Genomic DNA, 16378 nt, shown 5'->3' with positions numbered 1-16378 from the left:
TCACCTAAAACACCCTTTTCTGTTCTGCCTAAAGGCTGCACTATAGAAACAGAATTTACAGTAGACTTTGTGCTTACATTCTTCAGCATTTTCAAGTTGTTTTCTGCAGTCTATAATTACATAAATTAAAAAAAGGATCTCGAGAAATTGAAAACCTAACAGACACAAAGATTCATCAAGATTGACGTTGCTCACGCCGGTCTCGTTGAGGGGGCGTGCTGGAGTAAGAGGTGCCGGATTCATTAACAGGCAGAAGTAACATTTTTGGCTTAAAGAAGACGAAGAAGAAGACTTAATGAATTAGACGACCTGTGGTGTTACACCACCGTCCAGTCCCAACTCTGCTCATTTTGGGACGCAAAGTCGCAATATTTTTTTACAAACTCGGGTTGCACAAAAATGTTGTGACTTAAAAAATTTTTAAGCCAGAATTCTTTAAGTTAATAAAAACATTGAGCGGGCAATAAAAACATCTTAGCAAATAATGAAAAAAAGCGTATGTCAGTTTTGTTGAATATTTATTTTACTTTCTAAAGTTCATCATGTGTCAGGATCCAGTATATAATAGATTCCAATTGCTTCCATTCAGAATATGACAATTGCTTTCAGTTCTGTAATGTTTTTCAAACAAACTTCTAAGGACAAAACAGCTTTCTTATCTTGTTAGAATTTCTGTATTAAACAACAAACACATGAAAATTCCCTCTAATTTGATTCAGTTCCCAAACCTTCAACCTTGTAATAGTGTTTGATTTTCTTTCTTTTTTCTTTGAAACACAGGAGGAATCAGGACAATCCCATTGAATGAAGCATTTTTCTCAGGTTCATCTGCTTTAAAGCCTGTAGAGGTTTTGCTCTCTGTTCTTATCCCATATTCTCCAAAGGTCTGTTTTTGTTTTTTGTTTTTTAACAATGATCTTTGAGTGACAAAAAAGGCAAATCCAAGTATAGCAAACACATATACAGTGTATATAGCACCACACCAAAGGTTCTCTCACTGCCCTGATATGAATTGTCCACTGGGGGGAGGCGCTGATGCTCTCTGATTCTATCTCTGCCCCCTGATGACAATTTATTTGAGGGCAGTGATAGAAATTGTGGGTCTTGGCTGATGTCACTCAACTTGCTTCTATCAATGCTTCCTTTTGATGTCTCCTTTCACTGTAAAAAGCTGCGGCAGTAGAGACAGAATCAGAGTTTTAGCACCTTGGTCACTTCTCCCACAGCTTCTATCGGTTCTAAGGATTCAGGACATCTTCAGAGGGCAGCTATGAAAAAACTATGGTAATGACGTCCTCCTCAAAGCAGGGTGATGGACGCTGTGGGAAAGTGAGTGCAGCCCCGGCCTCCTGATGACTCCTCATTTGAGGCTCTTCTCAAAAACGTCACAGGACACAGGAAGTGAAGTAAAAAAAAAAAATACATTTAGGGGTTAGCTGTATAGGAAGAATGGTAGGGAATTCTTTAGTAAAGCAAATTACAAAAGTGTTTGGGGTGTAAAAATAAATATGTATAAAAAATATTTTAGGTATCGCACCACCCCTTTAAGACTGACTAAAACTGTTAATTTTTAGACATGGTAACCTTAAAGGGAACCTGTCACGTCCTAGTTGCTATGTACACTGCCCCTATAGCATTGTTAGTGATGCAATGTGCATCACAAACAAGCTTTTTTCATTAAAATCGGTGGTAGTATAATGTCATAGCGCATGCGCAGTGCAGCTGGTAATCACTCAGCCTCATTGCGTAGGCACGGGACCCGCGGTCACTAACAACACTATGGGGGCAGTGTACATAGCAACTAGGACATGACAGGCTCCCTTTAAGCTAGACAGTCTCCATTTTTCTCAGGCAGGTAACAGAGGTGTTGGCAATAATTGACATTTGTTAAGATGTATGGAGTACATGCATCATTTCTTTATGATGTCTTTTATAGCAGATCAGGAAAGAGTTGTGAAATCATTTTACATTTGGAGAACACTCCTGTTTAAAGATAACCTATTATTTCACTCTAAACCAGAGTGAAAGAATTGTCTTGCTAAGCCCCCACAACCATTTAAAACCACTTTCGATGCACATATCAATCTAATATGTCAAGGATCAGTCCCTATTCTTTGAAAAGTTCTGTAATGCTGTATACTATTTTTGAGCAGACTGCCCCTCATCATCAGCATTCTACCAGTACTCTAGGTGCTTAAACTGCCTTCCCTCACTTCTCAGTATCCATTGCAACTGCCATTAATGAATAGTTTTCCTGCCCCAAACTGAAATCCCGCCTCTCTGTTATGCCTGTATATATTTTGACAGAAGAGTAGGAAAAAAAGACAAAGACCCGGTCCTACTTCCTGTAATCTTTTTCTGTGTTTCCAAAGATGGATTACACTTGACAACAGGCATTGAATTGAAAGCACTTATAGTATGGTAATTAGATTTATTTGCAAAGAGGTACTGTGGGTACTAATGTTGTCTTTTATATGCAAACATCTCTCTAATTAATCCTTTTCAGGATGTTTACACCTTTCCATTGTGTATAGAATTATTTTCTTATCAATACATCTACTTCCTGTTCTTTGTGCTTTTACATAGGAGCAATTTATTTCCGCATTCAGACAAGCACAGAGAGAAGAAAATGCTTTTGCCATTGTCAACGCTGGAATGCAAGTACTATTTAAGAATGGCACAGATGTAATTAAGCAAATTGCCATTTACTATGGTGGTATTGGTCCTACCACTGTATCTGCAAAGAACACAAGCCAGGCTCTGATAGGCAGGTATGACCCAAACTCACGCAGTAACATTGATTCTGTTCAGTTACATGCAAATATTACATTACTCTCATTCACAAATTTTCTGTGCTTCTATAAGCTAACTACAGGTAATATATAAGGGGTTGGGGCCTTGTCCTGCACAGCGGCCCACCAGGAATTCACCTGTTTTCCTGTGGGCCAGTCCGAGCCTATATATATATATATATATATATATATATATATATATATATATATATATATATATATACCGATGAGTAATACACTTGGAATTGAGTAAAAGAGGCAATACTCGCTTGGACTGACGGAGCTAGCCTAGATCTAAAACTGATTTTCTCTGGTGTCTTCCTGTAATATGTAAAGAGTAACCGTAGTTTTAATTTTTTTCATAAATCTATAGTACACGTGAAAATAAGCAACTTTGTAATATATCTTATCAGAGAAATCTGCTTCTTTCTTCGCCAGGACTGACCTTTCATTCTCAAAATTCTCAATTCTCTGGTAAAATGTGTATTCAAGATCTTGATATAGCTGCGCACCCCATCGGCGAAACGCGCGTCGAGGCGTTCCTTCCATCACCCCCTTCTTTATAGGGTCTTTTTCAGACGGTGACTGATTGTTTGGGTAAGCTTGTGTGCGCTTTTACCCTGGATTGACCTCACATGAGGCTGTGCTATCACTTTATGATATGTCTGTATAAACATTATTTATGGCGCTCACTGCTGCTTTTCAATGTTCACTGACATTTTGTATCAATAATTAATGGCAGATCGTTCTGATTTCCCTGTATGCTGCTCGCACTTTGCACTTTGCTGTCTCTTGTATATTCTTAAACCCTATTTTGACACTATATGTCATGGGACATTACTAATAAAATGTGATTTTTTACGCTAGTTGATCTCTGTTTCTCTTGCTTTACACAAGATTCTATGTAGATGGGAAATAAAGAAGCAGGAGCTCTGCCACTAGCACCCATCTTCTCCTCTCCCCCTTATAAAACTTTATGAGCACCAACTACCACCTCCTATCTCACTAATGTCACATTCCGTCTTCACCGAATACACATTTTACCTGTTAATTGAGAATTTTGAACATCAGTCATGGTGGAGAAAGGAGCAGATTTCTCCAACATATATTACAAAGTTTCTCATTTTTTTTCTTGCCTCCAATTCTATGTTAATGAACATGGGACAGACTGTTAAGCATGCTTCATACTCCTGGACATTTCTGAATGTGATGCATCTGTTATACGGTATATCGGTATACACTCACCAAAAATCATTCACTCCGTTTAAGTACAAACAATAAGGCTACGTTCCCACGGTGAATATTTAGTGAGTTTATGATGTTGCAGATTTCAACATTTCTGCATCAATTTGCTAAATTCAGTTAATTGCTTATTTTTTTCATTGCATTTATTTTCAGCTGCAGTGTTTGTCTCCTTTTGGTATGTCATGTTTTAAATAAAGCTGCTTTGTTTTTGATACTTACCATTACTAAGCTTTGGTAGAACTTTATTGATAAAGTCATGTGCAGATCACATGCATTTTTCAGTGTATTTCCACTGCGGAGATGCACAAAAACGCATATGCGGTTATTACCTGTGTATTTTCCTCATTGCATTCAAGTCAAATCCACAAAACACACGTGGTCAAAATTGTTGGTACCCCTCGTTTAATGAAAGAAAAACCCACAATGGTCACAATGGTACTTTTGAATCAAACAAAAGTAATAAAAAATTAAAAATTTATGAAAATGAACAAATGAAAGTCAGTCATTGCTTTTCAGCCCTGCTTCCACAGAATTAAAAAAAAAATTATACTCATGAAATAGGTCTGGACAGAAATGATGATACTCTTAACTTAATATTTTGTTGAACAACCTTTTGAGGCAATCACTGCAATCAAACGATTCCTGTAACTGTCAATGAGACTTCTGCACCTCTCCACAGGTATTTTGGCCCACTCCTCATGAGCAAACTGCTTCCACGTGTCTCGTGTTTGAAGGTTGCTTTTTCCAGAGGGCATGTTTCAGCTCTTTCCAAAGATGCTCAATAGGATTTAGGTCAGGGCTCATAGAAGGCCACTTCAAAATAGTCCAATGTTTTCCTCTTAGCCATTCTTGGGTGTTTTTAGCTGTGTGTTTTGAGTCATTATCCTGTTGCAAGACCCATGACCTGCGACTGAGACCAAGCTTTCTGACACTGGGCAGCACAAGTCTCTCTAGAATCCCTTGATAGTCTTGAGATTTCATTGTACCCTGCACAGATTCAAGGCACTCTGTGCCAGATGCAGCAAAGCAGCCCCAGAACATAACAGAGCCTCCTCCATGTTTCACAGTAGGGACAGTGTTCTTTTCTTGATATGCTTCATTTTTCTGTCTGTGAACATAGAGCTGATGCGCCTTGCCCAAAACTTCCATTTTTGTCTCATCTGTCCATAGGACATTCTCCAAGAAGCTTTGTGGCTCGTCAACACGTAGTTTGGCAAATTCCAGTCTGGCTTTTCTATGATTTTTTTTCAACAATGGTGTTATCCTTGGTTGTCTCCCATGAAATCCACTTTGGATCAAACAACGATGGATGGTGCGATCTGACACTGATGTTCCTTGAGCTTGAAGTTCACCTTTAATCTCTTTAGAAGTTTACCTGGGCTCTTTTGTTACTATTCGTATTATCCATCTCTTTGTTTTGTCATCAATTTTCCTCCTGTGGCCACGTCCGGGGAGGTTGGCTATAGTCCCATGGATCTTAAATTTCTGAATAATATGAGCAACTGTAGTCACATGAACATCAAGCTGCTTGGAGATGGTCTTATAACCTTTACCTTTAACATGCTTGTCTATAATTTTCTTTCTAATCTCCTGAGACAACGCTTTCCTTTGCTTCCTCTGGTCCATGTTGAGTGTGGTACACACCATTTCACCAAACAGCACAGTGCGTATCCGTAGCCCTATATACAGGCCCACTGACTGATTACAAGATTGTAGACACCTGTGATGCTAATTAGTGGACACAACTTGATTTAACATGTCCCTTTTGTCACATTATTTTCAGGGGTACCATCATTTCTGTCCAGGCCTATTTCATGAGTTTAATTTTTTTTTAAATTCTGTGTTGCGTAGATCACTTTACACTGCCCCCCCCCCCCCCCCCCAAAAAAGCACCATGGGCATGAAATTTCTAAAAATCCCATTCACTTTCCTGGAACTGTAAAGGTACCGTCACACTTAGCGATGCTACAGCGATCCTGACAACGATACGACCTGGCAGGGATCGTTGCTGCGTCGCTGTGTAGTCGCTGGTGAGATGTCAAACAGTCAGATCTTCCCAACGATGCAGCAACGATACGGCGACCCGTAGCGACCTGTATAACGATGCAACGCAAATGCACGCCTATGTGTCTCAGTTCTGAGTCGCCAACGAGGTCGTTGGTAAGGTGTCAAACACACCGATGCATGCTACCCAGCGGGACCTCAACGATCAAAAAATGGTCCTGGCCATTTCGGCACGACCAGCGATCTCACAGCAGGGGCCTGGTCCCTGCTACGTGTCAAACGTAGTGAGATCGCTGCTGAGGTCGCTGTTACGTCACAAAACTTGTGACTCAGCAGCGATCTCGTTAGCGATCTCGTTTACTGTGATGGGGGCTTAAGACGCTGCATTTTTTACGCAATAAGATGTGCAGTTTCAAAAACTCACCAAACACTCATTGTGGGAACTTAGCCTGAAAGTCAATAGTAGAAAGCAAAGCTAGAATACATAAAGTAATATTCACCCTTGACCTATTTTGTGTTGTTTTTTTTTTTATTTAAATTGGTTAAAAATTCTGGTTTTGTTAATTTCCTAAGTTATCATTTTAACATTCCAAGTGTTGGTTTTCTGATACAGATCGCCATCTACACATAGACCTAGATTTAAAGGGAACCTACCAGCTGATTCTTGCTGCCTAAAGCATTTGTAACATGAATCCGAGCCTGGCTGTATGATTGTCACCTGGTATATCTTTTCTCTGAAACGCTCCAATGTTTCAGAGAAAAATTCCGATGCCACCTCCAGCCGGCTTGTCCCCACACCACTCTAGGTGATTGACAGGAATCTCCCATGCCTATAGACATGTCAACTATATATTCCCTAAAACCCCTGAGTTTTTCAGAAAAAAACTTTCAGCCAAACTCCGAGTAAAGGAGTTGTCCACTACTTTTTTGAATTGCCCCAATGTATTTAGCATGTGGTCATAAGTTTTTTTGTAAACACCTTTAGTTATATGTATTGCCTGTGAGCGGCGCTATAGCTGTACTCCCAGGTGAGTGATGGGCTGTGGGCGGGGTTACCCCGCGCGTCACACCCAGCATCCACCACGCGCTTTCCCTCTCCTCATCCATTGGGAAAGCGTGCGGTGGATGCTGGGTGTGACGCGAGGGGTAACCCCGCCCACAACCCAGCATCCACCATGGGGACCGCGTCACTGATGTCATGCCTCACTTAAAGTGACATCAACGGAAGACAAAAGCCGGGGTCACATGACGCCTGTGAGTGGCCAGTGATAGCGCCGCTCACAGGCAATACATACAACTAAAGGTATTTACAAAAAAACTTATGGCCACATGCTAAATACATTGGGGCAATTCAAAAAGTAGTTAACTTCTTTAACCCTGCTCATGATTTAGGCAGCATTAATCTAGTGACAGGTTCCCTTTCAACAAGACATGCTGGCTATCTGCTGCCACCACTAGGTGGAGCTTACTGTATACTTAACCACTACTACATGGGCTCATGCACACACCAGAACGTTACAGACTCACATTCTGGCAAATTGGGACGGATCTCTGCAATCTCTGAACAGAAGAATTCCTATACCACCGCGAGTAAAGTCCTCTCTATCCTGGTGGCTGAGCACAAGAAATCTGAGCAATGGAGTCCCTTGGATACAGGACCCGTTGGTCACTATAAAGGTGGACGCCAGTGGAAGGGGATAGGGAGCCATGTCTGGTCCATAGAAGTAAGTCAACAATCATCCATTTTCAGAGAATTAAAAGCAGTAGAAGAAGTCCTCGAATCAGCAGGATTTCTGAGCCAGAATTCCCACGTAAAAATTCTCTTAGACAATATGACCACAGTAGCCCACCTCCGTTACCAAGGAAGTACAAGACACAAGGACTTAAAATCGATCTCAAAAAGAATATTCTCCTGGGCCGAGGAGCGCCTTCTTTCCCTCTCGGCTCCTCACATCAAGGGCTCAATCAACGTTCATACTGATTTCCTCAGCAGGACAAGGATTCAGCCAGGGGAGTGGAGCCTAAACCCAGAGGGTCTTCCAGATTCTAACCGAAAGATGGGGCTATCCGGAAGTAGACCTCTTTGCAGCACATCAGAACGCGAAGGTACCTCAGTTTTTCTCCCTGGATTAAAACGATCTATGCTTGGGTGTAGACGCATTCGCTCACCAGTGGAGATTCAAGCTGGCATATGCCTTCCCTCCACTAGCAATCCTACCAAGAACCCTGCAGAAGATAAGAGCCAAAGGGACCAGGGTGATTCTAATGGCTCCTCTTTGGCCAAAAAGAAGCTGGTTCGGCACTCTGACCAACCTAAGTGTAGACGGTCCCCTAGTCCTTCTTCCTGTCAGGGACATCCGGACCCCGAGAGACTACACCTGGCTGCCTGGCTACTGAATTCTCGATATTAAAGACCAGGGGCCTTTCAGATAGAGTCATTAAAACTCTCCAAAAAAGCAGGAAGCCAGTGACAAACACCATATACCATAAGATCTGGAAGACATTTTTATCATGGTGTGCACCTAGTCATCCAGACCCTCATAAGGCGAACATAGCCCAGATACTGGATTTCTTACAAGAAGGCCTGGACAAGGGTCTCAGACCCAGTACCCTTAAAGTCCAGGTAGTAGAACTAAGCTCCTACTTCGACGAGAACCTGGCTGAACATCAGTGGGTGAGAAGATTTATGACATCAGCCTCCCGTATCCACCCTAAAGTGGCAAACTTAGTTCCATCCTGGGACCTTAATGTTGTTCTTAAGGGATTAACTCTTCCACCCATCGAACCCTTATCTACCATAAGACCAGACAGACTTTCCTGGAAAACAGCCTTCCTGGTGGCGATAACCACAGTCAGAAGGGTGGGCGAACTACAGGCTCTTTCAGTTAATGAACTTTACCTAAGAGTCCTAGAAGATCGCCTCATTTTTCATCTAGACCCGTCATTTCTACCTAAAGTGGTCTCGGGCTTCCACAGTTCTGAGGATATAGATCTCCTATCCTTCTGTGACAATCCGTCAAATGAGAAAGAGGAGTTCCACACTCTGGATGTTTGAAGGATGGTCCTCCATTGTCTTCAGGAAACACAGGAAGGGAGAAGGGACAAAAGTCTATATGTCCATTCTCAAGGCCAAAATAAAAGAAAGAAAACGTCAATCTTCGATCGCCAACTGGATCAAGAAAGCAATTACTGCAGCTTACCAAATTCAAAACCTTCCACCTCCAGAGAAGCTCAAAGCTCATTCTACAAGAGCGGTATCTGTCTCCTGGGATGAGAGAGCCAGCGCCTCCATTGAGAAGATTTGCAGAGCTGCTACCTGGTCCTCAGTCCATACTTTCTCCAGACATTACAGATTGGACCTAATCTCCGTTAGAGATTTAGGCTTTGGAAGGAAGGCCCTCCAGGCTATTGTCCCTCCCTAAATATCTCTTGGGTATACCGCCAGTGTGCTGTCGTGGGGGGGGTTATTTGAGAAAATAGAATTAGACTTAACGGTAATTTGATTTCTAATAACCCACCATGACAGCACGGGTAATTCCCTCCCTTTGTTTATTATTTCTTACATTATCATATCAGTAAGAATAAAATATAATTTGAAGCATTCATACTCTTGTGGTCCTTTATAATAACACCGGAGGGAGGATGTGTGAGGGGCTATTTAACTTTTCCTGTCCCTATTAGGGTGGGGTTACATACTCTGGTGTGCTGTCGTGGTAGGTTATTAGAAACCTAATTACCGGTAAGTCTAATTCTATTTTTGCTTCTTCCTTGCTGACGCTTCCCTAGTCCCCCACCGATCTCTGTTCTTCCGCTCCAGTGATGATTTGTTAACACATGATAAACAGAGACCATTCGGGGGTCTACGGAAGTCTCAATGCAGGAGCATCAGAAGATTGGTAAGTAGACTGCGTAAAAAAAAAATATATATATCCACATCTGCAGATTTGCTGTTGCCAGTAAAACAAGTCCGTTTTAGTGCAGGAAAATATATTATAATGCAATATATATATTATAAATTATTGTTCAATCACCAGTTTTTATGACCTGTTTTCTACTTGGCAGGCATTGGGATGATGACATGCTCTCTGAAGCCTGCAGGCAAGTTCTTACGGAAATATCTATTCCACCTTCTGCCCCTGATGGAAAGGTAGAATACAAGAGATCGTTGAGCATCAGTTTTCTCTTTAAATTCTACCTTCAAGTTCAGCAGCACCTGGATAAACCTGTAAGTTCTGTTGTATTTATAGTATTCAACATTTAAAACTATTTTGAAAGGAATTAAATGCACAGAAACATGGATATCTGTTTGTAACTAAGAGCAGGTTGTAGTGTCTGCTCCCCAGAGATACTAAGAGTCTTGGAGTTATACAACATCTAAACAACAGTGAGGCTATGTGCCCACGTTGCATTTATGAAGCAGAAAATTTCTGCTGCATAAATGCAAGTCCTCTCCCGGAAAAACGCATGCGGAATTCCGCACGCGTTTATCGCGCGTTTTTCGCGCGTTTATCACGCGTTTTCCACATGCGGAATTGCCTTGCGTTTTTTATGCATTGAACAAAGGCAATTCTGCTTGCGGAAACGCAAAATTAAATGACATGCTGCGGATTTTTGAACGCGGCATAAACGCTGCGGAAAAATCCGCAGCATGTGCATAGAACTTGCGGAATCCCATTGGGGACCATGGGGTGCGTGTTACCAAGCGTTTTTCAAGCGTTTACGCTGCGGAAATTCCGCATCAAAAACGCTTGAAAAATGCTACGTGGGCACCCAGCCTTAATCGCAGGAGATATGGTCTTCAGGATAATGCACCACTAGTTTCGCCTTCTGGCTTTGTCATAGGTCATTATTCTGAAGTTGAAAAGGTCAAAATAGATTTGTGGTTAGTAGTGATACAAAAAATAATACAAAAGAAATGATACGCTTGCGTATAAAACAGTTGAAATCCATTTCTATATTCAAACACTGATGTTTAGTAGTGTAAGTAAATTCAATTTCTTTTTGGAAAGGGACCTTATTATATTCTTGTCCTTTCATTCTCATAAGGAGTGAATCTGGTATACCCAATTCTCTCCTCCTAGCACGAATAAATACAGGTCACTGGATTGCACCACAGCATTATTAAATATTACAACTTGGCATACATTTGTAAGCCTTATACAAATTACCACACTTCACCCCAATGAACTGGGCGATGCCTGCACCCAGCTTCACAATCACGCCTGCACCTGAATCCAGTCTGGTCACATCTGTATCAGCTGTACCTGCAAGCTGCACAATAGGGCTGTAATGACTGTGAGCCCTTTACCATTACTGTAACTCTATGTGAAGTGCTGCAATTTATGTCCTGCATCAAAAACCTCATGAAGATGTAAATTGCATCCGACCCTCACCTATTCTCATCAGAATAGTGAGTGAGTAAGAGAATATGCAATCGAATACCTCTCTACTTGGTCACTTATTTATTATGTGAAGAGATGGTATGTGGGGGTGCAGGGGTGCGCTGTCCGCCAAGCAAATAAGTCTCTTACCAATCGGAGGCGCGATTCCTTTATTAGAAGATTTTTAAACACACGAACCGGTTTCCAGCTCCGGATTCAGGTATTTGGTCTATTGACACTAATATATGCCAACAGACCAAATACCTGAATACAAACTGAACAGATTTTAAATGTTAAAAAGAAATGAAATTTTCCACATGTACAAGCAGGAATCCATATGCCCATATGGTCTGAACAAAAAGAAAGAACCAATTCTATGTCAAATGGAAAATAAGTGACATCTACTGGGCAAAAGATGAATGACAATGAACGTGATACTTTTTGTTACAGTTTGTATCATGTATCAACAAACAAAGGACACTACTATTCATTGCAATGTAGTTTTTAAATATTTTAGCTTATGTGTTATATTATCAACTAGTTGAATTAGTTAAATATTTTCTTTTTCACCATTTAAACTACTTTAAACAATGATACCAGAGCTATATATTGTACCATTATATGAGAAAAACACATGATCATCACATGTGTGTAACCGTCACATGTTTTCAATCTGCTACTGCTATTTAACCCTAAGCAATACAAAATACAATTTTGTCCTCTTGCTTTGTTTTACTTTTGCATTTAGTATAGAGACTCACAATACAATGAGGTTCCTTGACGCGGGTGGCAAGGCTTGTATATTTTGACCACAATATTGACTAAAACCTCATACACATTATACATCTTATTCAACTTTTTGCACATTTTTTTGCAGCCAGGCCCTTTAGTGTTGACTGGGGTATTGGGGAATTGGGGTATCTGTCCTTGTGGGGTCACTTATATAGTGCTGGGCAGCCTACCTGATCTAATATTATAGGCGTCACTAATAAGCCAGACACTGTGCTGCACGTATCTGTGTGACCAATGCCCAATACAAGCCTTAACCGTGTGCATTTTGAATACTAGGCAATCACCCCCCTATTGGTAGGTTGAGTCTTTGTTTCATCAGTATTTTGCACCTGTGCTGCCCCACCTCTATGATGGGGGTCTCCTGTATCCTGCTAGTGCATTAGTTTTGTAACTGGTGTTAATAAATGTGGCTGTCTTTTTTCTGCTATGCTTTTACTTATCCTTCCTAAAATATATGACCTAACAGTCTCCCTTTTGTTAAAAGCCCTCTGTTTTTTTACCTCCCCCTACACTAGTTCCCAGTCCCATCTTTACCCCTCACCACTATTTTATGTAACATCCCTGGTGGCGTGCTGGAACGGCTTCCCATCTCCCACCATGCAAAGCCGCCAACCTACTCATCACCAATCCAGGCTAGTCACTGTGTTCCTCTGCTGGCTGTGTGCATGTGTCTTGGCTGCATGTTCAGGGCGGCGGCGGCAGCACTTCCTTATTTTTAAAGGATCAGTACACGCATTCCTAATGCATCCCCAGCCTATTGCTGTGAGTCACTGGGTACTTAAGGCACCTCCACTCAGTGGGAGGTGCCTGAGCAACACTATCTTTCAGTGTGTTCTGTGCAGCCTGTTACCTGAACCTGTGACATCTAGTCTATTTCCGCCCTGGGGGCTGAATGCCCAGGCTCGTACCTGTATCTCGTTCCTGTCTGAACTGTGTCCTAGTCCGTTACCTGTTTGCCTTTTTGTCCGTTCCTTCCCTTTACCTCCTGTGTCTGTTCCAGTACCTTTCTCATATCCTGCAGTGTCTGTACCAGAATCTATCTCCTACCTGTCGTCTCTGTATTTCAGTTTGTAAGTGTGTCCACTCGCTACTTCATAGTAAGTACCTTGTGTGAATCTGGCTCTGTCTGTCCCATTTCCCTGCCCCTCTACTTATCCTCTGTATACTTGCTATTCCCCTGTGCTTTCCTGTACTTGTCTGTCCCTTGTGAACAGAGTCTTGTCACGCCTGGCCATGCCCTGTGGCATGCCCGCCTGGCCACGCTCTGCAGCATGCCCGCCTGGCCGCACTAAGCGGCTCTGCTCTGCCCTGCTCTACTTCCCGTCCGCACCTGTGGCTCTGCTCCTGTATCCCAGTCTGTAATGGTCCCTATCCAACCTTTCTACTTATCGGTCTGTATGCCCGCCAGTGCCTACCTGTCTGTATACCAGCTGTGCCCGCCAGTACCTGCCTGTGTGTATACCAGCCATGCCCGCCTGCCTGTATATCAACCGTGCCTGCCAGTACTCTCCTGCCTATTTGTATTTCCGTTGGACCTACCACACCTGCCGTTGCATATCTACACACCAGCCGAACCCCGGTGTGGGTGTGACGCCCAGTTGCGCTTGGGATCACAGATCCTGGAAGAGTGCATTGATGGATTCCTCCACAAGAGGCCCCCATAAACATTCACACATCTCCACCTTCCACCTCAGACCACCAGAGGGAGCCCGTTAGGGATATAAATAGGGAAGGTGGAGCCAGGCAGTTTAGTCTGGTCTAGTCTGTTGAGAGAGTTCCTGCAGTAGAGAAGCCTGAGAGAGGTTAGTCTGCAGTGGAGCACAGTCCAGACTCAGTTGTAGCTCAGTTAGAGCTTTAGGTGTGCCGGGGCCATAAGATCGGTGAAGCGCGGCAAGCTGCCGTTAGTGTGAATAGCCTAGTGAGGGCCCGAGTAGGCCGAAGGCGAGTGGAGAGTTAGTACATAGGGGGCAGAGGAGCTTAACCAGCTCACCCCGAAGAAGCATTTACCGGACACCGGGTCCGAAGCTTACCGGGATCTCTATGACCCAGTAAGGCATAACCGGAATCCTTGGAGAACTACAAGTCCCAGGATCGCTAAAGTGCTGATACGTAACAGAGCCAGGAGACACATAGGCCCCATAAGCCTGGAGCGTGCACTCCAAGAGAAGGCCCAACCACAACGTCAGCCAGCGCAGGACAGTTAGGCCTAGCTCCAGGCAGGTCAGAAACTTACTACGCAGAGGCAAGAAACAGGAGGCCCTACACCCGCTCATTGGGGAGGATCCTGACATGCACCCTTTCACCTACAGTGCTCCGGGATGTGGCTGAATTTCCATCAATAAAAGCTACTGAAGTGACTATCGTGTCTGTCCCTGTTCTTGCTCGGACCCAGCTGGGTCTCGCCTGTCCTGCATCCCCCTTCATACGCTGCCCTGAGGTCTAGCTCCACCTGTGGGGAGCTATACCATCAAGCTGCCTTATCACCAGCCTCAGTGGACTGTGCAGCGCTGGTGATTCTCATCAGAAACCACAAACTTTTGGCGTCACAAACTTTTATAAAATTAACAAATATCCACCCTTTCAAAGAGTGACCCCAGGGTACGGGCCCGGGAGCCGACCACCGCGACATCCCCAAGGCCAGGCAAAGGGCCCGGGTACCGAGTCATCCCCATCCCCTGGGCTGGTCATGGGTCAACAGCTGTGTGACCGAGGTCTGCCCTGGAGTAGCACTTGGGTCACCTCCTCGGACCGCGGAGTCGATTAAGCCGCCATGTGTCCAGGGTCGGATCTGGCGTGGTCCCTAGTCAACCCCTTCCAGGCGCTCCTCGGTTCGTGGCCCAGTGGGACCACAAACCACGCTCATGCCAAGCAGTCTAGGCGTGAGCGTAACATTCTACACATACTCCTCTTCCCATTCTCCAAGTTGCACAGTGACCTCACCTCTTATGGTTCCTTATTTGGATTCCTCCCCAAAACAGTCATTAATCTTTTCAGTTTTATTCCTCTCCTCCCCTTATATAGTCCTCAACAAAATTCAAGAAGACAATTTATTTTCACCCGATTACAATTTACTGTATACTTTCTTTTATTAAATATCCTGTGTTTTTGTTGCCATTAGAAGGGAAAGATTGTTGCTTTGGTAGATTTGATTTATCTTTTATGCCAAATTAGCATTGATGAAAATGCCAGCTGGGGCTTGTGCCTTCCTCTGGACAGAAGCCTATACACCACCTTTTAGATTTCTGGTGCATATGATCACAACCATTCATTCTTTTTTAATATATAATACCACTACCTATGTTATATTTTTTGAAATGTCTGATCCTACTGACTTTAAAGCCTCATTCAGACATCAATTTTTCTCACAAATGAGAAAAACAGACCAATTATTTTGATCATATTCTGATCCGTGTGCACTTCAAGTGTCATCATTTCTTCTCGTCCGTGAAGAAAAAAAAAAGTTTTTCCACTTTCTCCTTTCTGACAGTCCTTGATAATTGGACCCCACTTTTTTTCACAGACCCATAGAATTGCGTTGTTGATTTTGATTTGAGCCTCAGAGTAAAATCAGACATGTCTCTGTGATTTCCCGCGAACTGATTGGTCGGCAAGAAATCACTGACACGTGAATGGCCCCGTAGACTATCACAGGTACTCGTACACAAAAATCTGACGTCTGAATCAGACCTTAGACTAAAAAATAGTAGCTGGGGTAAGGTGGATAATACAACCGAAGGATGAAACATCTGGGTTCATGTTTAGGAGATATGATAACTGAATTAAATCAAACCACAAAGGAAGTAGGGACACAAGATTACATTTCCTTCCTCCTTTGAGTTGGGATTAGTGATGAGCGAGTATGTCCTGTTAACCCTTTTGGCGACCATGCTTGGGTGCTCGCCGAGTATCTTCAGCGAGCTCGGGCGTTATGTTTTAGTTACTCAGTGCTCATGATTTGCAACTGTATGACAGCTTTAATACATGTGAGGAATGCTTAAGAAACAGGCATTCCTCACATGTATTAAAGCTGTCAAACAGTCGCAAATCATGCGCATGTTGTGACTCAAACATAACACCTGAGCATGCTGAAGATACTCGGAAAACACCCAAACATGCTCGTAAACCTTGAGTAACGACCATACTCGCTCATCACTAGTTGGGATG

The 16378-nt window shown here is 42.9% G+C and overlaps 1 protein-coding gene across 1 annotated transcript in view; it reads left to right on the top strand.

The window, feature by feature from the left end:
- The window catches only part of LOC141161552 (aldehyde oxidase 1-like), a 536896-nt gene that overhangs the window by 158148 nt on the left and 362370 nt on the right, over positions 1–16378 (top strand). Inside the window, exons 13-15 of the mRNA XM_073646510.1 lie at positions 781–884; positions 2587–2771; positions 10104–10266. Coding sequence (XP_073502611.1) covers positions 781–884; positions 2587–2771; positions 10104–10266 — 452 coding nt within the window. The remainder of the gene's footprint in view (positions 1–780; positions 885–2586; positions 2772–10103; positions 10267–16378) is intronic.

Source organism: Phyllobates terribilis, unplaced genomic scaffold (assembly GCF_046119375.1).
Source record: "Phyllobates terribilis strain yellow unplaced genomic scaffold, ASM4611937v1 Scaffold_9__5_contigs__length_417890890, whole genome shotgun sequence".
NCBI classification, from domain to species: domain Eukaryota; kingdom Metazoa; phylum Chordata; class Amphibia; order Anura; family Dendrobatidae; genus Phyllobates; species Phyllobates terribilis.
Note: the sequence above shows the minus strand (reverse complement) of the source record. Positions and strands in the feature narration are given on the sequence as shown.